The sequence below is a fragment of the Dermochelys coriacea genome, chromosome 3, assembly GCF_009764565.3.
Source record: "Dermochelys coriacea isolate rDerCor1 chromosome 3, rDerCor1.pri.v4, whole genome shotgun sequence".
Classification (NCBI taxonomy): Eukaryota; Metazoa; Chordata; order Testudines; family Dermochelyidae; genus Dermochelys; species Dermochelys coriacea.
In genome coordinates this window covers 195666254-195689267 of record NC_050070.1, presented here as the reverse complement: position 1 = coordinate 195689267, position 23014 = coordinate 195666254, and the positions used below count along the sequence as shown (strand labels likewise).

At 45.9% G+C, this 23014-nt stretch overlaps 1 protein-coding gene across 1 annotated transcript; it reads left to right on the top strand.

Annotated features, from left to right (window-relative positions):
* The first annotated feature begins 8040 nt into the window (after window positions 1-8040).
* Window positions 8041-13675, top strand: LGALSL (galectin like). The gene is made up of 5 exons (XM_038397267.2): window positions 8041-8566; window positions 9240-9311; window positions 9432-9520; window positions 9940-10117; window positions 11921-13675. Exons 1-5 carry the CDS (start codon window positions 8534-8536, stop codon window positions 12062-12064), a joined length of 516 nt encoding a protein of 171 aa, XP_038253195.1. The 5' UTR covers window positions 8041-8533; the 3' UTR covers window positions 12065-13675.
* The last annotated feature ends 9339 nt before the right edge of the window (window positions 13676-23014 follow it).

Below are 23014 nucleotides of genomic sequence, written 5' to 3'. Positions count from 1 at the left end.
GCTTAATATATGAAATTACTTAAAGCCCTTGACTGTAAAATGTAAATAAATGTAGCAATAGACATTTGTTTTTCAGGGATGCATCTTTACAAAGGCACAGTGGATCTCAGAATAATTTTGAATCAAACAGAAAAATACCACCCCTAAAAATAAATATAAAAGAAAATAAAAGTAAACAAAATAAACGTAAATCTGAACCAGAAAAGGCCTAATGTACTTACCTATAGCAGTGTCAAAACCAGTTCCTGCTCCCACTAAAGTCAATGGCTTGAACTCTGACTTCCATGGAAGCAAGATTGGTGCCAAAAATGTGGGAAGGTAAAAAAAGGCAGGGAAGTGTCTTTCACCTCCATTCAACATCCCTCTTTGCAGATACAGATATCTAGAGGTCCAGGGTTCTGCTACTTGAAGTGTCTGATGGCTCTATAACCTCCTTTCTTTCCCTACCCCAAGCCACTCAATTGTGAAGGCAGCAATTTTAAAATAAAATGAATCAGACTGTTCAAACAAAATGAAAGGCCTTCTCCAGCTCAACTGCTCCTGATTTTCAGAAACCTCATCTTCAAATCCCCCTGCCCTGACACTTTGGGAGCTGATTCAGGGTCCAGCTCTAAGTACAAACAAAGCACTTGGGGTCTTGCTCTTTTCAAAGCTCCACAACCAGGGACAGAGCCTATCTCTTCCTTTAGCAGCATGACCACACAGAGAGAGAACAGCTCATCACTCACCAGGACCTCTTCTGCTAGGGCAGGGGTGGGCTCCTGGCCGTTTTAATCCGGCCCTCAAGCACCCACTGGGGAGAGGGGTCTGGGGCTCGACCTGCTCCGGTGCTCCATCCAGGGAGCAGGGTCGGGGGCCGTTCCACATGGCTCCCGGAAGCAGCGGCATGTCCCCCTTCTGGCTCCTATGCATAGGGGCAGCCAGGAGGCTCCACTCCGCATGCTGCCCCCACAGCTCCCATTGGCTGGGAACCTCAGCCAATGGGAGCTGCAGGGGCAGTGCCTGCGGATGGGGCAGCGGGCAGCAGAGCCACCTGGCTGTGCCTCCACATAGGAACCGGAGCGGGGAAATGCTGCTGCTTCTGGGAGCCACTTGAGGTAACCGCCACCCAGAGCCTGCACCCCAGAGCACCTCCTGCCCTCTGAACCCCTTGATCCCAGCCCGGAGCACCCTCCTGCACTCCAAACCCCTCATCCGCAACCCCACCCCAGAGCCTGCACCCCCAGCCAGAGCCGTCACCCCCTTTCGTATCCCAACTCCCTGTCCCAGCCCAGAGCCCCCTTCCATACTCTGAACCCCTCATCCCGAGCCCCTTCCTTCATCCCCACCCCAGAACCTGCACTCCAAGCCGGAGCCCTCACCCCTCCCCACCTGGAGCCCCCTCGATCCTCATTTCTGGCCCCATCCTGAAGCCCGCACCCCCTCCTGCACCTACTCCAATTTCATGAACATTCATGGCCCACCATACAATTTCTATTTCTACCAGACGGGGCCCTCGGGCCAAAAAGTTTGCCCACCCCTCTGCTAGGGGAACCAGAAGGAGCCAACCTTAAACTCAGTCAACCCGTCTCCGGAAGCTTGGGGTCTGGCAAATGTAAAACCACTTCTTGATTTTCTCTGGAGCAAAGAACTCTTGGCAGAAGGAAATATTGATGGAAGCAGAGCTGTGTCTCCAGCAGGAAGGCGCAGCGATCTTAGCCCTGATCTATACTAAGGGTTTAGGTCGGATTTAGCGGCGTTAGATTGGTTTAGCCCTGCACCCGTCCACACTACAAAGCCATTTTTTCCTGACTTTAAGGGCTCTTAAACGGGTTTCTGTACTCCTCCCCAACGATACCGTGCCACATGGGGAATTATTAGTAAAATTGAAGAAGATGGGGATCAATATGAACATCAAAAGGTGGATAAGGAATTGGTTAAAGGGGAGACTGCAACGGGTTCTACTGAAAGGCGAACTGTCAGGTTGGAGGGAGGTTACCAATGGATTCCTCAGGATCGGTTTTGGGACCATCTTATTTAAATCTTTTATTACTGACCTTGGCACAAAAAGTGGGAGTGTGCTAATAAGTTTGCAGATGATACAAAGCTGGGAGGTATTGCCAATTCGGAGAAGGATCGGATATTATACAGGAGGATCTGGATACCTTGTAAACTGGAGTATAGTAATAGGATGAAATTTAATAGTGAGAAGTGTAGGTTATGCATTTAGGGATTAATAACAAGAATTTTAGTTATAAGTTGGGACGCATCAATTAGAAGTAACGGAAGAGGAGAAGGACATGGGAGTATTGTTATCATAGGATGCTATGAGCTGCCATGTGATATGGCTGTGAAAAAAGCTAATGCGGTTTAGGGATGCATCAGGAGAGGCATTTCCAGTAGGGATAAGGAGGTTTTAGTACCGTTATACAAGACACTGGTGACACCTCACCTAGAATACTGTGTGCAGTTCTGGTCTCCCATGTTTAAAAAGGATGAATTTAAACTGGAGCAGGTACAGAGAAGGGCTACTAGGATGATCCGAGAATGGAAAACTTGTCTTATGAAGGAGACTCAAAGAGCTTGCTTTGTTTAGCCTAACTAAAAGAAGGTTGAGGGGAGATATGATTGCTCTCTATAATATATCAGAGGGAGTAAATACAGGAGAGGGAGAGGATATTTAGAGCTCAGCACCAATGTGGACACAAGAACAAATGGGTATAAACTGGCCACCAGGAAGTTAGACTTGAATCAGAACGAAGGTTTTTAACCGTCAGAGGAGTGAAGTTTGGAATAGCCTTCCAAGGGAAGCAGTGGGGGCAAAGATCTATCTGTTTTAAGATTCTACTTGATAAGTTTATGGAGGAGATGGTATGATGGGATAATGGATTTTGGTAGTAATTGATCTTTAAATATTCAGGGTAAATAGGCCAAATCCCCTGAGATGGGATAGTTAGATGGATGGATCTGAGTTACCCAGGAAAGAATTTTCTGTAGTATCTGCTGGTGAATCTTGCCCATATGCTCACGGTTTAGCTGATTGCCATATTTGGGGTCGGGAAGGAATTTTCCTCCAGGGCAGATTGGAGAGGCCCTGGAGGTTTTTCGCCTTCCTCTGTAGCATGGGGCCTGGTTGACTTGAGGGAGGCTTCTCTGCTCCTTGAAGTCTTTAAACCATGATTTAAGGACTTCAATAGCTCAGACATGGGTGAGGTTTTTCATAGGAGTGGGTGGATGAGATTCTGTGGCCTGCGCTGTGCAGGAGATCGGACTAGATGATCAGAATGGTCCCTTCTGACCTTAGTATCTATGAATCTATGAGTGGATTAGCACTGAAATCGACCTTGCTGGGTCCAATTTGGGGTAGTGTGGATGCAATTTGACAGTATTGGCCTCTGGGAATTATCCCAGAGCGCTCCATTGTGACCGCTCTGGACAGCACTCTCAACTCAGATGCACTGGCCAGGTAGACAGGAAAAGCCCCGCAAACTTTTGAATTTCATTTCCTGTTTGGCCAGCATGGCAAGCTGATCAGCACAGGTGACCATGCAGAGCTGATCAGCAGAGGTGACCATGCAGTCCCAGAATTGCAAAAGAGCTCCAGCATGGACCGAACGGGCGGTACTGGATCTGATCGCTGTATGGGGAGACGAATCCGTGCTATCAGAACTCCGTTCGAAAAGACGAAATGCCAAAATATTTGAAAAAGTCTCCAAGGGCATGAAGGACAGAAGCTATAACAGGGACCCACAGCAGTGACATGTGAAACTTAAGGAGCTCAGGCAAACCTACCAAAGAACCAGAGAGGCAAACGGCCGCTCCAAGTCAGAGCCCCAGACATGCCGCTTCTATGATAAGCTGCATGCCATTCTAGGGGGTGCCCCTACAACTACCCCAGCCCTCTATGTGGACTCCGTCAATGGACTCTCATGCAACAGGGATGTGGATTTCGGGGACGAGGAAGATGATGATGAGGAGGAGGTTGAAGCACAGCAAGCAAGCAGAGAAACCGTTTTCCCCGACAGCCAGGAACTGTTTCTCACCCTGGATCTAGTACCCTCCCAACCCACCGAAGGTGAGCTCCCGGACCTAGAAGGCGGAGAAGGGACCTCTGGTGACTGTACCTTTGTAAATGTAATACACAGTTTAAAAGCAAGCGTGTTTAATGATTAATTTGCCCTGAAGACTTGGGATGCATTCGCGGCCAGTACAGCTACTGGAAAAGTCTGTTAACATGTATGGAGCGGAAATCCTCCAGGGACATCTCAATGAAGCTCTCCCGCATGTACTCCCAAAGCCTTTGTAAAAGGTTTCTGGGGAGGGCAGCCTTATTCCATCCTCCATGGTAGGACACTTTACCACGGCAGGCCAGCAGCATGTAGTCTGGAATCATTGCGTAACAAAGCCTGGCAGCGTATGGTTCCAGTGTTTACTGGCATTCAAGCAACATCCGTTCTTTATCTCTCTGTATTATCCTCAGGAGAGTGATATCATTCATGGTCACCTGGTTGAAATAGGGGAATTTTATTAAGGGGACATTCAGAGGTGGCCGTTACTGCTGGGCTGTTTGCCTGTGGCTGAACAGAAATCATCCCCGCGATGGGGGGAGGGATGAAGCGATCATCCCAGAGAATTGGTTGTGTGTGGGTTTGTGCTGCACCGCAGCACACTCCTTTTAAAGGGCCAAAACAACGGGTGCTTGGTATGTGAAATGAGGGTGCTGCTGTTTGAAACCATTCCCACATATTAGGCAGGTTAAAGAAGCCAAAAGACTGTGGCTTACCATGGCTGCTTGCAAGCCGAATTTTTGTTGCCCGCCAGCCCTGTGTGTGTGATCTCCCACACCATACTGGCAGGCCCTCGATATAAGAGGCAAAATGCGACCTTGTAAAGAAACCACACGTACTATGTAATGTTAACAGCTTGGTTCACCCTGAAAGGGTCTACCCATTGTTCTCTAAAATGTCTCTTTTTTTAAAGACTAATCTCCCTTTTTTCCTCCTACAGCTCCAAATGTTTCATCATTCCACGTATCATCTCCGTCCGAGAGGCTATCAAAGATTAGAAGCCAAAAAAACTGCACTCGTGATGAAATGTTCTCTGAGCCCATGCAGGCCTCCCATGCTGAAAGAGCCCAGCACAATGCATTGAGGGAGACAATGTCAGAGTCCAGGAAAGCACAAAATGAACATGAGGACAGGAGGAACGAGTGAGAGGAAAAGAGGGATGAGCGAGAGGAGAGGTGACATCAGCGTGATGAGAGGACGCAGGACGCAATGCTGAGGATCAAACTGATATGCTTCGGCGCATGGTTGAGGTGCAGGAAAGGCAGCAGGAGCACAGACCGCCGCTGCAGCCCCTGTGTAACCAACCTCCCTCCTCCCCAAGTTCCATAGCCTCCTCACCCAGATGCCCAAGAACATGGTGTGGGGGCCTCCGGGCACCCAACCACTCCAGCCCAGAGGACTGCCCAAGCAGGAAGCTGGCATTCAGTAAGTTTTGAAGTGCAGTGTGGCCTTGTCCTTCCATCCTCCCCTCCTCCCGCACCCCACCTGGTGCTTCCCTTCTCCTCCACCCCTCCTGGGCAGTTATTCCCCCATTTGTGTGACAAATTAATAAAGAATGCATGAATTTGAAACAATGACTTTATTGCCTCTGCAGGCGGTAATCAAAGGGGGGAGGGGAGGGCGGTTGGCTTTCAGGGAAGTAGAGTGAACCAAGGGGGCGGGTTTTCATCAAAAAACAAACAGAACTTTCACACCATAGCCTAGTCAGCCATGAAACTGGTTTTCAAAGCTTCTCTGATGCGCAGCATGCCCTACTGTGCTCTTCTAACTGCCCTGGTGTCTGGCTGCCTGGTCTGGTAATCAGCAGCCAGGCGATTTGCCTCAACCTCCCACCCTGCCATAAACGTTTCCCCCTTACTCTCACAGATATTGTGGAGCACACAGCAAACAAGAATAACAATGGGAATATTGGTTTCGCTGAGGTCTAACGAAGTCAGTAAACTGCACCAGCGCACTTTTAAATGTCCAAATGCACATTCTACCACCATTCTTCACTTGCTCAGCCTATAGTTGAACAGCTCCTGACTACTGTCCAGGCTGCCTGTGTATGGCTTCATGAGCCATGGCAATAAGGGGTAGGCTGGTTCCCCAAGGATAATTTCAAGGCATTTCAACATCCCCAATAGTTATTTTCTGGTCTGGAAAGTAAGTCCCTTGCTGCAGCCGTTCCCACAGACCAGAGTTCCTAAAGATGCAAACGTCATGTACCTTTCCCAGCCATCCCACACTGATGCTGGTGAAACGTCCCTTGTAATTCCCCAGTGCTTGCGGCACTATTGAAAAGTACCCCTTGCAGTTTACGTACTGGCTGCCTTGGTGGTCCGGTCCCAAGATAGGGATATGCGTTCCGTCTATCGCCCCACCACAGTTAGGGAACCCCATTGCAGCAAAACCATCCACTATGACCTGAAGAGTCACTACCCTCGATAGCAGCAGCTCAATGATTGTGTTGGCTACTTGGATCACAGCAGCCCCCACAGTAGATTTACCCACTCCAAATTGATTTCCGACTGACCGGTAGCTGTCAGGCGTTGCAAGCTTCCAGAGGGCTATCGCCACTCGCTTGTGAACCGTGAGGGCTGCTGTCATCTTGGTATTCTAGCACTTCAGGGCAGGGGAAAGCAAGTCACAAAGTTCCATGAAAGTGTCCTTACGCATGCACAAGTTTTGCAGCCGCTGGAAATCATCTCAGACCTTCAACACTATGCGGTCCCACCAGTCTGTGCTTGTTTCCCGGGCCCAGAATCAGCATTCCACGGCATGAGCCTGCCTCATTGCCACCAGGATGGCCAAATTGCTGGGGCCTGTACTTCGAGAAAAGTCTGCGTCTATGTCCTCATCACCCTCCTCACCATGCTGCCGTCGCCTACTCGCCTGCTTTTGCAAGTTCCGGTTCTGCACATACTGTATGATAATGTGCGTGGTGTTTAGAGTGGTCACAACTGCTGCAGTGATCTGAGCAGGCTCCATGCTTGCCATGGTATGGCGTGAGCAGGAGAGCAGAGTGGCAGTGGAAGCAGCAATGCTGGATGACGATGCTGACAGCAATATGGTGCCCGCATGGAAAAAGGTGCGAAACAATTGTCGGCCGTTGCTTTCACAGAGGAAGGGCTAGGCTGGCTGGGAGAGCAGCCTGAGGCAGAATGGCCCCCTCAAGGATTGAACTCACAACGCTGGGTGTAAGTAGGCCAACTCTCAAACCACTGAGCTATCCCTCTGCCAATATTCCAGGCAGGACTGAATCTCCATTAGACAAAACTTAAAGAAGAGAATGACCTGAATCACTCCCAGTCTTTACAGAGGTCTGCCAGGAGCACCCATGTCCACCCAGGTGCCCTGACCAACCTGACCGAGGCCAGCCAAGAGCACCCAGGAGACAACAAGGACGGCTACCAGTCGTACTGCACTGTCCGCTGCCACAAGGCAAAGAGCTGCTGCTGTGTAGCAATGCAGTGCCACGTCTGCCAGCACCCAGGAGACGTACGGTGACGGTGAGCTGAGCGGGCTCCAAGCTTGCCGTGGGATGGCGTCTGCACGGGTAACCCAGGGAAAAAGGCGCACAATGATGGTCTGCCGTGGCTTTCACAAAGGGCGGGAAAGGGGGCCTGACGACACGTACCCAGAACCAGCCGCGACAATGTTTTTTGCCCCATCAGGCACTGGGATCTCACCCCTGAGACTGCGGTGGAGACTGCGGGAACTGGGGGATAGCTACCCCCCGTGCCCCGCTCCGGAAGTCGCCGCTAGCCTCGGTCCCTGCGGACGCGCTCCGCCGACGTAATGGTCTTAAGTGGGGCGACTCGCACACAACCGACTGCGTAAAATCGCTTTCTAAAAATTCGACCCCGTTTCGTAGCGCAGACGTGCCCTGCGGCGGGAGCCACAGCATCGGAATCCCAGCGCCCCACACCCCAAAGCTCGAGGGACGTTTGGACCCGGGCTTTTAAACACGGGGGGAGGGGCCATTTGCAAGCTTCTGGCCCACCCCCAGGCGGCCCACAACAGGCTGGGGGGCGTCCAGACGCGGGGTCTCGGTTTGGGAGAAGGCCAGGCGACGAAGGAGGCGCTGGGGGGCGGGGGCCCACCATAATGCCCCCATCCCCGACCGCTGGGGCGTGTGAAATCCAGCCCCCGCTCTCCCTACGGGGCTGAACCCAGCGCCCCTTCTCCGCGGGGCCCTCATCCGAGGCAGGAGGCCCCCGGGAGCCCGGCGCTGGCGCGCGGCGAGTGGAACAAGCTGCAACAACCCCGCCCAGTCCCCACCCGGCCCCGGCCCCGGCCCCGGGCTGCCCCACGGCCGGGGCAGGGCTTTATATGCCGCCTGCCGACCATAAGCGCCGCCACTTCCCCGGCTGCGGCACCAGCCCGCCTGGGTGCTCCGGGTCCAGCGCCGAGCCCCCGCCCCCGGCCGGGTCAGCCCCTGCGCGGAGCTGCGTCCCGCTCCCGCCCCGGCCGCCTGCGCCTTCACATTGCACCGGTTCAGCAAGATGGCGGGATCCGTGGCGAAGAGGGACGCGCTGGTAAGTGGCCCGCTTCCTGCCTGCTGCCCGGGGGGGGGGCATGCAGAGCCCCCCCCCGGGACGGAGCCGCTGGGCGGGGACGCCGGCCGCCGCGTCTCCGGTATACCTGTGAGCGGCACCGGCGGCCGCGGCAGCCCCCCCCCGCGGGAATCGGCCAGGCTGGCTGCGGCTCGGGGTGCGTTGTGGTCGGGGAGGATGCGGTGGCTGGGCTGGAGCGCTGAATGGGGGGGGGGGAGGCCCCCCATCCCCTTGTGCGGGTCTCTTTCCCCTCTCCCCATATCTCCAGAGGGCCGATACGGGGGGGGGGGGGGTGAATGCTCCTGCATGCAGCTGGGCATTTGCTCGGGGCGAGGAGAGGGGTCGGGGGACAGACTATGTGCATAGCTAAATATTGCCTCGGCTCGACCTCTGGCTTTTGAATTTGCGCCTGAACACTTGCTGGGAATTGAAGAGAAGCACCCTCGGAGAGCAGGAACCACCCTTTGTTTTGCAAAGGAGTTGGGAACATGGACCATATTGAGGAGGTGACTTGAAATCAAATTGGCAAGCTGCAGAGAGACTTCCCCAAGCTGTTATTTGCTGCAGAGGTCCCACTCCTAGGCAGGCTCGGTAATAAACGCACAGAAGGAGCAGGGGTTTCTCTGTCTCAGTGTGTGTTTTGTTTCCTCTTCAGAAAATAGAGGACGGACATTTAAACAACTCCTTGGGATCTCCAGTGCAAGCAGATGTGTATTTTCCACGGCTGGTAAATTGTTTTGACTTGCTACCCCTCCCTTTCCTATAATTGTGCTTGTGGTCTGGATTTGGCCCCGTCTGTTTCCAGCCTGAGGGTTCCTCCCTCTGATTCCCTGCTGTTCTTTTCCAGATCGTCCCATTTTGTGGACACATCAAAGGAGGAATGAGGCCAGGAAAGAAGGTCTTAGTTATGGGCATGGTGGATCTCAACCCCGAGAGGTAATAACACAGAGACAGAGCTTGTTTCTGGTTGGCAGGGCTGGTCCAGTCCTGTCTGCATTTTCCCAACAAAGAGCTCCAAGAAAGTACTACGTTCCCATGATGAGAATTTGCCCAAAGAACATCCATCGTTTCTGAAGACAGCTATTTTTATCAGAGATTATAGAGTGCTGATTTCTCCTTTGACCCATAGAGGGGGCATTTCTTAAAAGGATCGTTTTGTTTCCCAACATTTTAAAGGAGGACACAATTTAGAGAATAATGTGTCATGGTCTCTTTCTCAACTTTGGGGACTAGCCATTTCCCATTACAAATTCAGATTTGCTTGTTGAATAAGCTTAGAAATCCGGCGTGCTGCTGCATTTTGGATTTGTTTGCTTCTTTCTTGCCGAGTGAGAGCCGTTTTATTCCTCTTTCAGCTTTGACATCAGTCTGACATGTGGGGAATCAGAACATCCTCCTGCGGATGTAGCCATTGAACTGAAAGCTGTATTTACAGACAAACAGTTCCTCAGAAACTCTTGTGTATCTGGCGAATGGGGCGAAGAACAATCATCAATTCCTTACTTTCCATTTATTCCAGACCAGCCATTTAGGGTGAGTACCACCAGCAGAAGAATATACATCATATTTGACAAGGTGTTACTTGATGTGATAATGCAAACATTTTTGTGTGCATGTTCAGAAATCACATTAAGGTACAAGAATTTCTTCTGTTACGGTAACAACTAACAGACCTAAAGGCATTAAAGTATTCATCAGCTGTTGTGTGTATTCATGCATATGCTCATACTTGCAGCTATAGAATATTTTCCCAAATAGGCTGTAAAATCATAGTGGACATAGTGTTTGTAATTTTTATAGTTAAAGAGGGCTTTATTCATCCTTGGTGCAACTGTTTGTCCCCAATGGAGTTACTCCAGGGTTGATTTTGGCCCATTGCATTAGTAGATTAAAATAAATATATCATTAGTAATTCTGTACCCTGGAGTTAAAAAAAAATCTTATACAGTGTAAAGATGTAGCAGTTTGAACAATCCTGCCCTGGCAGGGAGATGGACTGGATTGACCCAATATACTTTTCCATCTCTAATTTTTATGATTATATGAAGACATCTTTGCTAATCGTGGCCAACAAATGGTGCCTCTGCAACCTCAAAGTGCACAGAGAAGAAAGGCAGGCAGGCTGCCTTCTCCATGCAGCTAACCCAGAAAAGGTCTCGCCCCTCTCCCTAGTAATAAAGCCTATCTGACCCCAAAACAAACGCCAACTCTGACCAACAGCCAAACCATCCTGCCCCAAGATAATCCTCCTCCAACCCAAAAAGCTAACAGTCTTCCACAGGGGGTAGGTTATGGAAGCATGCTTCAGGCACTGTCTGTCTGATTTTGCACAAGGCCCCAGAAAGCCTGAGCGTGCCTTGTTTGCTCCTATTAAGCTTTAAACATCCTGATTAGACACAGATCCCTAGAGATCCTCCAGATATGGATGGATGGATGGATGGATCATATGGACCGATTCTGTGCCCCCAGCAATCTCACATCCCTACTTCCTGGCAATATGGCTCTGTGACTCCCTCTGACTGCAGCTAGATTAGGGATTCCCTTAAATGTGAGTAATCACCATGGACAATGCTGTGCAGAACAGATGATACAGCACTAGGCTACATCACTTTTTTTCACGGTGTCTCCATAGGGCAGTAGGGGGAGATGATGTGCATCCTTCCCTGACCCCAGGCACGCCCAGTGTGGTACTATACTTTACCTGCTCCAGCTTAACCAGTCCTTAATCTCTTCCCCTCTCATGAATTTCAACACCCAGAGAGTCCTTTGAAGGGAGGGGTAGTGCTGTGTAAGCAACTACCCTTCTTGTTAGGGTGACCAGATGTCCCGATTTTTGGGCCTTTTTCTTATATAGGCTCCTATTACCCTCCCACCCCTGCCCCAAATTTTTACATTTGCTGTCTGGTCACCCTACTTCTTATTCTGCACAGGAGGGAGTAGAAATCCACACGTGAACCTGGAGGCATGATCTATCCCTCTGTAATTACATGTTACTTAGCGTATGGGGCCTGTTTTTGCCATTATTCCAAACTGGGAATTCCCATTGAAGTCAGTGGAACTTTTGTGTCCAGAACAATAGGACTGGGATCCAATATGCTTCTGACTGTACTACTGTACATCTAGAATAACCACAATGATCTCTGTGAAGTAACTCCAGATCTATGAGAGTAATGGAAAGCAGACTTTGGCCACGATATCCTCACTGGTACATGGTGTTTCAGTAATAAAATGGCCAACAGTTATCATGTAAAGAATAACTGACTGACATTTGTGCCCTAGGAAATGAAGCACTCCAGTTACACTGTGAACCTGGTTCATCATTTTTATTTTTTACAGGTTGAAATACTTTGTGAGCACCCACGTTTTAGAGTATTTGTGGATGGACATCAGCTTTTTGATTTTTACCATCGTATTGAAACGCTGTCAGCAATTGACACAATAAAGATCAATGGAGATCTTCGTCTTACTAAACTTGGCTGACCTAGTGAAAACTGTAGATTCCAAACTGGCTCAGGTGAATCTTCTATCTGGAAGATCTGTGACAGCTGAGTTTGGACACAACTATTATAGGCAAGCTTCACTGTTTCTTTCCTGTGTCCAGTAAAGAATATGTTGATGAATTGAACTGATATTTATCCTACTGAAGAAAGCTGTTGATTTATAGACACTGAGCCATTTTTCTTCAAACAGATTAGCCCCTCCATGCAGGATAATCAAATTAGAATGGATTCAGAAAGATTTACAGTCTTGTCATAAGTTGTAGCAGCTATTAACCTTCTCAGAGAAAGGCAATTTCTGAAACAAGTGCTAAAGCCAGCTATTGGTCAGCGATTTTAAAAAAAAAAAAATTTTTTTTTTTTTTTTTTTTTTTGCAAATAGTTTCTGCACTGAAGTGGATTAGTGTAGCACAAAACAGAGCCAAATGCAGACGTCCTTTTCCAGGGCCTGATCCTGTCTCTATTTAAAGCAATGGCAAAACTCCCATTGACTTCAAGGAGTCATGACTCATGATCACACTTTCAGTCCTTTAGTTGAGCACAATTCTCATTGATTTCTGTGAGTTTTGCCGAAGAAAAGGGCAGATCCTTAGCTGGTGTAAATCAGTATAGTTCCATTAACTTCAGTGGAATTAGGCTGATTTATGCCAGCGGAAGAGTTGGCCCATGGGCTGTGCAAAAACTGAGTAAGGGCTTCAGGATTTGGCTTGTATATTTTAGTCAGGGTATATGCATAGAATGTAGATTGTTACAAGGTTTTGCACAAATGAACGTTAATACAGTTTTTGATGCTTATCCGTAGTTTATTTATTTATACTCATCTCTGTATATATTCTTAGTAAAAATGAACGATTTTACTGATAATTAAGAACAGCAAAGTATAAGTATTTTGAATGTACAAATGTCTTAGATTCTTTGGGTAAACTTGACATATCATTATTGAAGCACTACAGGTGTCTTGCTGAACAGTTAGTTATATTCTAATTGTGCCCTGTAGACCCAGAAAGGTAGGGGGTCTGCTCGTGTATTCACTATAGACTGTTTTTCAGGACTTTATAACTTTGCTGTAAATGTTAAGTCTGAGCTAAAGCGGTTTTAAAAAAAATCTTGTATAGAAGGTTTTTTGTAGGTTTAGTTGTGCTTTTTGAAACTTAGCCTGCAGAATTTAATTCTGTTCTCATCAGTTCATAATGGGCAATAGCCTATTGGGGGTAAGTGGGAAATTCTCTGCTCTCATCGAAGGGCAGAATTTGATCTTTGGTGTTAAAATTTAAAATAGTGTGTGGACAGCCAAGTTATTAGCACTTGAAAATCAGCTATTGCACTTGAATAAGTTTTCCAAATAGCTTTTTAAGTAATAGGTGTAGCTCTCTAAACACTGTAACTGCTCTACACTACGAATGAACACAGTAACTTTTCATAGTTTCTTTAGGACTTCATACACTTCTCCTTGGATGTACACAATGGACTACAACAAGTCTTTTTGAGATGTTCTAGTCTGTAAAATAAACATTTATTTAGACAATTTATAAAACATGTATTATAGGGACTTTTTTAAGACATGTATTTTGGAGCCTTTTTTGTAGCACAACATTTAAAAAAAAAAAAAAAAAAAAAAAAGGAAGAATAATCGCTGAACTATGTTAAACTTATGATAAAGATCTGGTTTAAGCCAACCAAAACTGAAACATCCAGAGTGAGGATAGAACACCAATTGTCAATCAGTTCATTTTGCCCTCCCTTTGAGCTAATCTGGCCCTGAATCAGGAAGCCTTAGACAGTGAGCCAAAATTCCAATTATGGCCCTGATCCAAAGCTTATTAAAGTCAGTGGGAGTCTTTCTGTTGACTTCAGTGGCCTTTGGATGAGACTCCATATGAGCTAAAAACATAGAGGCCTGATTCATATCTCACTTACACTAATGTAAATGAAAAGTAACTCTATTAAAGTCTGGAGTTTTGCTGGTGCAAGTGAGATCAGGATTGTGCCCCTAGCCATACAGTGCAAATTAAAGATGGAGTTTTAGCCTTATCTTTGAATTTGTGATTTCTCCTCTCCCTCTCCTCCCTCCCCCCATTTAAACCAGCCTACATGTTTTCTGGTGTGTGACTTTATATGTAAAATGGACTCTGTTTGTATTGCAGGTTGATTCTTGATATGAAATGTTCCTGTCTTGCTTTGTTTTTATCAATTTTACACGATACATAAGTAATGAAATGACTGTGTCATTTTCAAATATGTTAAGAATGCTGGCCGTGTTTCAATACAAAAATATATTCTTAAAAATAAAATCCTAGGAAAAGAAGCTTTTACGTGAAACCTCTGGATTATTCTCCAGCTTTGAAACTGTTTATAGTTGCAAGGCAGATGCAGGTAGAAGATGAATTATGCTTAGGAAGAGGCATTAGTAGCCAACTGGTCCAGCATGTTCTCAATCTTGAACGTTTAGGGGCAGGCTCTCTGGCGTGGTGCTGCTACTTTGTGCCATGTCACCAGCAGAATCCAGCCAGAATGCTCGTGTACCTGGCCCAAGGAGGCTATCACCAAAGAAAGAACAATCCTCTGACAGCACAGAGCCAGTGGAGGTGCTCTTATGCCACTTCCCATCCCCACTGTTTGTATAGCTGGAGACAAGAGACTTGGTTGGGCTGCCACTATGCTAAGCTGATCTCTCACTGCATTTTCTGCCCCTTGGGACTATTTGCAGCTGGTATAAGTTAGAGCAGCCCCCAGCCTGCTGTAACCCAGCACTAGCCCTGTACAGACCAGCAGCAGGACCAGAGAGTGCAAAGTACATGCCCATGACAGGTGCTCTGTGTGGATCAACAGACCCCATGATGTGGCCCATCCAACTTGCCCACCCTTATATGGCTTTGTGCTATGCCAGTCCCTTATAAGCTACTGTTTTATGGCTCTCAACTGCATTCAAGTCCCTCTTTACAACATATACTTTTCTGTCCCAGGAAAAGGCTTGTAGGGCCTGATTCCAGTCTTGCCTAATATAATTCCATTGACTTCGATGACTAGCCTCCTGATTCTCACTGGTATGAGATTAGAAGCAGGCCCAGAGAGACGAAAGATCATAAACACATTTATAGTATGTTTGGACTTAACTTAGCATAAAGATCTGCAGCCTTTGATGCTGAGGAAACCTGCCAGGAAGTCCCAGTTACAGCTTCCATCTCCATTAGTCTCTTTGGTAGATACTTGGAAGCCTTTTCAGTTTTTGCATTGGGCAGTTCCAGGCTATAAAGAATCAAACAAGACTGGAGATGGCATGTAAGTAAGTGCCAGATTCTGATTTACTGGACACTGGATTTATAAAAGCTAACTCCATTGAGGAGCTACTCTTAACTAATTGATGTGTGGAATAAGTCAGACAAGAATCAGGCCCTACATGTACTTTATTCTAAAGCTTACTTTAGAAACAGAAACATCACCACACCCTTATGTGATTTAATAGGAAAATGCAGAGTATTCATTAGAGATGGGACTATGCTACAAAGCTTGGGTCTGGATTCAAGTTTCCCTGGAGTTTGGGGATGATTCAGCTCTGGAAGTTTTTTTTAAACCTGTCTTTAGTATTAGTCCATCGATGTGCTGGATGATCTAGCATGCAGCCTCTGTGGGTCTGACTCTCAAAAAGACTCAGCACCTCCCAAGGGGAGGTTTTCCAAAGAGTTCAACTGCCAGCAGCTTGTATTGTTCTTAATAGAGTTCTTGAATGCTGAGCTGATCCACTTGGGGTGAGCAGGTTAATAATCTACTAGAGAAACATTTCGCTGTAATTTATTTTGTAAATTTCCACCTAGTGCCATCAGTTGTTACAATGAGAGGAACCTAATATTGAATGAATAAAGCCCCGAGTGATTAAATACCAATAGGAGTAGATGCTATCCTCTTGACTAGTATAGCTTTAAAATCCACACTGTTACGTTTGGAATTGGCAGTGATAAAACACAACCTGATTTCATTACTGTTTTTTAAATCCGAGAATGTTGCCTACTCAGAAACAGCCTTGAAATACTTCAGCATTATGTAGAGATAGTGTTTCTCTGAAAATACTTCATGGAAATGCTTTTTCTTGTCTAAGCTGCTTAAAATGTTACAGTATGTCTTCTAATGTTTCTATTGCACAGTTAAAGATATTTGCATTAAACTAGAAGAACATTTTGTACTAAATATTCTCGCGTTGTGTAAGTGAACCTCCAAATTATGTGTGATATGTTGAATTTCCTCTCGTTTCCATGACCAGCTTGTAAAAATATGCAGTGTCACAAAACCAAGGTAAAGTCTGCTTGAAGCAAACGTTTTGCTTGAGGGCTGTTTTGAACATACTGCATGTGACATGAGCGAGAGCCTGAGTCACCATTCTGCTATGCCAGTTTGATGCCGTTGTAATGCCACTGAGATCAATGAAGCTGGTGCAACCCAATGGAGAGGCAGGCCCAGACATTTTTGTTGATTACTCTTAATGTGTAGGAGTGGGGTTGAGATTTTATATTCCATTATTTAAAATTGTGCACAAGGAGGAAATGAGAACCATGGAGCCATCACACTGGCTTTCTAGTGGCACAGTGGTAGCACGCTGTATTGCAATGCTAATGGAGTGTAAGCTCAAAGGCAGAGTTCAAGTTCTGTACCACAGCCTGCCAAAGCATAAGAGAGTGAGTTAAGCTGAGTTTTCTGAGAAGGTATGTTTGAAGGACATGCGTAAATGTCCCTGAGGCTAGTTTTGGAATTTAAGTTTGGAAGACCTGACCTTACTTAAATTCCTAGCTTCCTTGTTTGAAATAGGGATTGAGAGTAAATAAGAAGAAAACTTAGGAAAAAAAAAAAAAAAGCATGGTAGCCATTCTATTGCAGTAGTTTGTAATGCTGACAGTCATATGGTACATCTGACATGGGCCTGTAGCTGCTCCTTGCATGGATCTCCCATTGAAATCCATGGGAACGCCACGTGCCAAATGGCTCCAGGAGCAGACCCATAGTGCAGTGACACTGACTTTTCTATATATAGAACTGCAGCACCATGGGCCCTGAGTCTGCTCTCACTTAGGTGGAAATCAAGAGGAACTTTCCTGAAATCAATGGTATTTCACTGGTGTAAGTGACATAAGAATTAGGCTGATGGTGATTACAGGCCAAATTCTGACCTTAGATACCTATGCTCAACTCCTTAAAATATATGAACTAGATCCTCAGCTGGTATATGCAGGCATGACTTCAGTGGAGCTTCACCAATTACACCAGCTGAGGATATGGCCCTATAGGTCAATTTGCCTACACAAGTCCCAAGGCAGAATCTAGGTATCCCCTCCCCTGCCACTTTCTAAAGAGTGCAAACAAATATTTCAAACTCTAATTTCTTAAGATAAACTGAACTCTAGCAATGAATTCCCTGCTTTTTTCAGAAAAACGAAAGATTACTCCTTGGTGAGAGGTGTATATTTTTCTGTTTGGTTAAACTTTATTCAGTGAAGTGTTTGAAAATTGAGCTGTGCCACTTGTGTGATGTGTTAAAGAAAAAGGTCCAGATTCTGATCTCAGCTATACAATTAATTTGAAAAGTTGTATCTGTGTTCATAACTAGGGCCAACCCAAATGTGGGGAAAAAGGAGCTGTAGACACTTTTTGTCTTGCTTTGATACACCCTCTCATCCCCTCCCAGCAACCAGTGACATATATGAAAAATACAATTAGTGTAACTAGGAATTATTGCCTGCTGTATGATGATCAGCACTGTGTGCAACATCAAAATAATCCATGCCCACGTTACTGCGCATCTTCCCTAGTTTCTATTGCTAGACCTATTGGATCTGTCTGTTAGCATAGAGTTGTATCCTCTTCCTTTTGAAGTCAATGACAAAATTCTCTTTGATTTGAGTGGGAGTAGGTCCATAGGAATGAGGATATTTCTGTCTTCTACACCCCAGTGCTATTATTCTGACCTGAAACATACAAAGTTTGAGCATCAGTTTATAGGTGTATTTTATTCTTCTAAATTTACTTAGAAGTATGAGTAGGGGAATATTTCTTGCCTGCCATATGTATTTGAATAGAACTATTAGAAAGCACAGCCTTTCCGTTCCGCAGTAATGCTGGTTTGGAGGTGAGCACAGTGGAGAGCTTCACGTAAGTTACAGTCTGATTTTAAAAAGGGGTAGGCATGAGATGATCTGACAATAATAATATGTATTGTTCACCACAAATCTATTTTTATGTTGTGCCAATTTAATAATGAACTTTTAATAAGAATAAAATATGAAACCATTAATTGGTGGTGTCATTTACCTGGATGGTTTATTCTAATTACATACCCTCTTCATTTCTTTCAAACGTCATCCTCTGAACATTTTCTAGATTCTTCCCCTACTAAAACAGCAGTGTGGTGCTCCAGACTGCAGCTTGGATGAAACAACTTTTCAGTTCAAGTGCACCATCCTGGACAGTCAGGTTACATTCTTAAGGGCAAATCCTACTTGCCTTACTCATGCAAAATTCCCATTGACATCAAGTAATGTAAGATGAGCATGACTCAGCTCTTAATGCCAGGACAGCAGGGTTTCTATATGGATGTTTGGCTCTAAGATTTAGGGGGCTGAATCTCTAAAGCATCACCCAAATGAGCAGTCCTTACTCACACATGTCGTCCTGTGGACTTCAGTGGGAATATTTTTATGCATAAGGATTACTTTTGTGAGTAAAGCCTGCAGGATCGAGCCCTGGGTCTATGCTAATATTTCAGCTTTTGACATGAATGATGCTGATTAAAAGCTTGATTCAGTGCCCCCTGAACTCAATGGGGAGTCTTCATATTGACCTAAATGGGCCCAAATCAGGCCTGAAGGTCTCATACTGTTACTATTAAAGTTATTATCAAAACTCCAGTTGACTTCAAGGAGAGAAAGATGGGCCCTATAGCAAACTCTGTGCTGTAAAAGGTAGAAATGAGTCCAAGTCAAAACCCTAGATTCAAACAGCATTGAACAGCTGGGGAATTTGGATTCAAATTTAGCCATTCTAACCGTTTTCCAATAAAATGTTACATTTTGGCATGGAAAAGAGGTTTTGGGACTGTGAGATTATTTGCCTCTCCTGACCTTTTTGTAGCTGTGGACCAATTTCACACCTAGTGTAAGTCATTGCCATCAAAGGGGTTACCAGCTTGCACCCACTTCGAAGTTTGTTCTATATTTTCCCCACTATTCTAAACAGAATTTGGATATTAAGAAACCCCAACAATCCATGTGAAAGGGGAACTGGCAAATAGTCTTGGGGCACAAATTAGCATTTGTTTAAAAAGAAATAAGTTTCTCTCAGATATGGTGGCCTGAAATTTGTACTGCACTGAATTATTCTACAGCTGGGGCCCAAAGCCGATGGGAATCTCTCCCTTGACTGGTGGGCTTTGAATCTGGCCTTAAATGCTAAGGGTTACATTGTGGACCAAGACAGGTTTCAGAGTAGCAGCCGTGTTAGTGTATTCGCAAAAAGAAAAGGAGTACTTGTGGCACCTTAGACACTAACAAATTTATTTGAGCATAAGCTTTCGTGAGCTACAGCTCACTTCATCGGATGCATTTGGTGGAAAAATTTGGTGGATGCATTTGGTTTTTTGCGTCAAATGCATCCGATGAAGTGAGCTGTAGCTCATGAAAGCTTATGCTCAAATAAATTTGTTAGTCTCTAAGGTGCCACAAGTCCTCCTTTTCTTGTTGTGGATCAAGTGCACTTCCTGAGTAAATTAGCTGTGTGCTGGCAGTGGAGGGAAAGTAGCCCTTTCAGAGGGCAGAGCAGCAGCAGACTGTAAACTGAGGGTTTCATTAGGCCCTGAGGCTGCTGCACCCTTATGTGTGAGACTGAGAGTGGGTGGCAGAGTTGGCTGGTAGATCTGCATAGGTATGGGTTCACCTTTCCTTTCCCCAGACCTGTAAGGACACAGAGAGCCCCTGCAGATCACTAGTTCATAGGCGGTACAGACCTCATGAAGCATCGCCCTATATCCACCATCCTCCCACCAGTGCAGTGGAACTATAGTAGCTCTGCTGCATTAAGGGCCCTCAGCATTTGAAGAGAGGGGAGCAAGAATTTCACTAGATGAAAACTGGCCATATTATATCCATCTTGTGTGAGTGTAAACCACAGTGCTCTTCAGCATCTGTCACAAATGCTGTCCCTGAGAGCTGGATTTTGCATTTAGCTCTCTGATTTAACTGAAAGGTATATACAATTATATATAGCCGGCCAGTTCCTGTGCATTGATTATTCCAGCAAAAGTACAGAATAAATTACACTTAAAGTTGTTCCTGATAAGTTTGTATTCTACAACTGGATGGAGTCTTGATGTTAAACCTCCCACTTTCGGTCAATCCACACCCCATTTTTGTTCTCTTCAGGCACAGATGTTTTAGAAATGTGTATCTGTCTTAGCACACTGTTTGGAGAATGCCAATCGTGGCACAGCAAAAACGTACAAAGGCTGCCGTCAGCACCCAACCAATACCATAGCACTGAGTGTGATATAGATATAGATATAGGCCGGAGGGGGAGGTTTTCAGAAAGTAGGAATGGGAATTCGACATCTAACTTCCAATGATTCTCAATGATAGTTGGGTGTCTAACTCCCACTTCAGCCGTGGAAGATCTAGAGCAGTGGCTCTCAACCTTTCCAGACTACTGTACCCCTTTCAGGAGTCTGATCTGTGTTGCGTACCCCAAGTTTCACCTCACTTAAAAATTCGGGCTCGGCTTTAGTCACATGTGGCAGGGCTCAGACTTCGGCTTTCTGCCCTGGGCCCCAGCAAGCCTAATGCTGGCCCTGGCGAACCCCATTAAAACGAACTCACCCACAGTTTGAGAACTACTGATATAGTATATAGAGCAGTATAAACAAGTCTTTGTATGAAATTTTAGTTTGTACTGACTTCACTAGTGCTTTTCATGTCACCTGTCATAAAACTAGGCAAATATGTAGATGAGTGATGTATCCACTGGAAGATCTCTGCATACTTCCAGGGGAACATGTACCCCTGGTTGAGAACCACTGATCTAGAGAATTGATTATATTATGCCACGTTTTGTTGGAATGTATCTGAAGCCCTATTCATGTGGAGGGATTTACATGCAGAAATACCATTAATGCAGCTACTTACTGCAAATATAGCGGCATGTATTTTTTAAAGTATGAAATCTGTTCACCGCTCATCTAAGTCTGGCTCTGAAATTTCATGTACACATCCTCTGAAGGGTTATAAATTCTTTTCTTATGCAGGGATTTAGGTAGGAGGCAGTTCAATTCCCAGACAGGGCTTGTTGGCACAGGCAGGGAACGCTGCCACCCCAGACTCTGAGGTGGAGGGCGTACCTCAATAAATGCCCCTGCAGCCAACTAAAGAGCTTGAGGAGGAGGTGCGTTGCAGCAACAATCCTTCTGGCGAGTTAAAGACCTGTGTTGATGTGATAAAAAGAATCCCCATCCTGTTCCCTGGGCTGATCAATGGTAATTTTGAAATAGAGATTCAAGAGTGGAGCAGCAGTACAGGTTTGGGACTTCTCAGGATTTTGAATGTGGCATGAAGGAATTGGCTTGCCCAGGTAGAATGAAGGTTGGGTTAATTAGAGAAAACTTTCAGTGAGGCTGAATAGTATCTCTTTTTGGTTGCAGCAATTCAAGTGGAACAGAGAGGCCTTCAGTACCAGATTATAAGGTCTCAATGACATAGGTCCATACCCTGCTTGGTTCCCTCCTCTTGTGCACAGTATCCAAAAGGCAGTGCAACAGAAGTGGTTCTGCTGAACTGAAAGTGGGTGTGTGGGCCAAGATCAGCCCCTGCTGGGTGAACCACACCCCCTGTGTACCAGGGAAGGAATGTTTTGCAGGGACCGGATCAGAGTTATTGTACAGGAGATTTCAGAGACATGCCCAGCGGCTCTGTGACTGCGCAGATCCATTGGCCAAAAGCCACTATGTATGGGGCACAACCAGTGCCCATAATATTATAATCCATGATGAGTTTAGTAGCAGCTGCAAAGCTACTGCATGGTTGATTCATAGCCTGGCATAGTGGATTCTCTCTCTCTCTCCCCCTGGGAAACTTCCAATTTACTCAGCCTTTATGCATCATGAACCCTATTCAAAGCCCAGGAGGGTATTTGGCCCGTAGTAAAAAAGGAGTTTTTTAAAAAGTCAATAGGTTCAGTACTTACTAGAGATGAAAACAAGATCTTTGAATTAAAGAAACACAAAGGTAGCATAGAGGATGATGCAGATGGGCCTCCTTTTACCTCCCCAGCTCACGGAGTAAAAGTCACAAGTTGTTGCACAGAGTAAACAATAACCAAGCTATACAGATTTGGGTTTGCGGGGCTCATGCTCCAGTGCTAATAATAGCAATGCAGATATTCCCATTTGGACTGGAGTTTGGGCCTTAAGACCTACCCCCCCTCACCAGATTTCAGAGCCAGAGTGGGAATGTCTATACTGCTGTTATTAGCACCATAGTGCAAGCCCTGCGAGCCTAAGTCTGTAGACCTAGGCTCTGAGACTCACTGCTGTGTGGGGTGTTTTTTTTTTGGTTTGGTTTGGTTTTTAGTAGTGTACACAAATGCACAGTCAGAGAAAGCCAACCCAGGAGTGACTATGTATTATTGTACTGAAAGGATCAATAGAAACGTGAGACTTTTCTTCATTCATCACAACTCATCTTCACATACTTTTCTTAGTGGTGACAGATAATCTGCACCAGAGATAAACCTGGATGAAAAATCCTGGCTCCAAAGAAGTTCAGTTCTGGATCTGGATCAGGATCCTAACTTGGAGACACAGACCCATCTCTTTTCTACACACATCATCTGAGGCATTTACTACTTCATTCAGACCTGAATATGTATATAATAGTGTTCACTTACATAATCTCAAAACACTTTACAA

Excerpts from the sequence above, each read along its gene's own strand:
- LGALSL (XM_038397267.2), top strand. The coding sequence starts at position 8,534 with ATGGCGGGATCCGTGGCGAAGAGGGACGCGCTG. Across the intron at positions 9,312-9,431 it reads ATGTGTATTTTCCACGGCTG|ATCGTCCCATTTTGTGGACA; the intron begins GTAAATTGTTTT and ends GTTCTTTTCCAG. Across the intron at positions 9,521-9,939 it reads GTGGATCTCAACCCCGAGAG|CTTTGACATCAGTCTGACAT; the intron begins GTAATAACACAG and ends TTCCTCTTTCAG.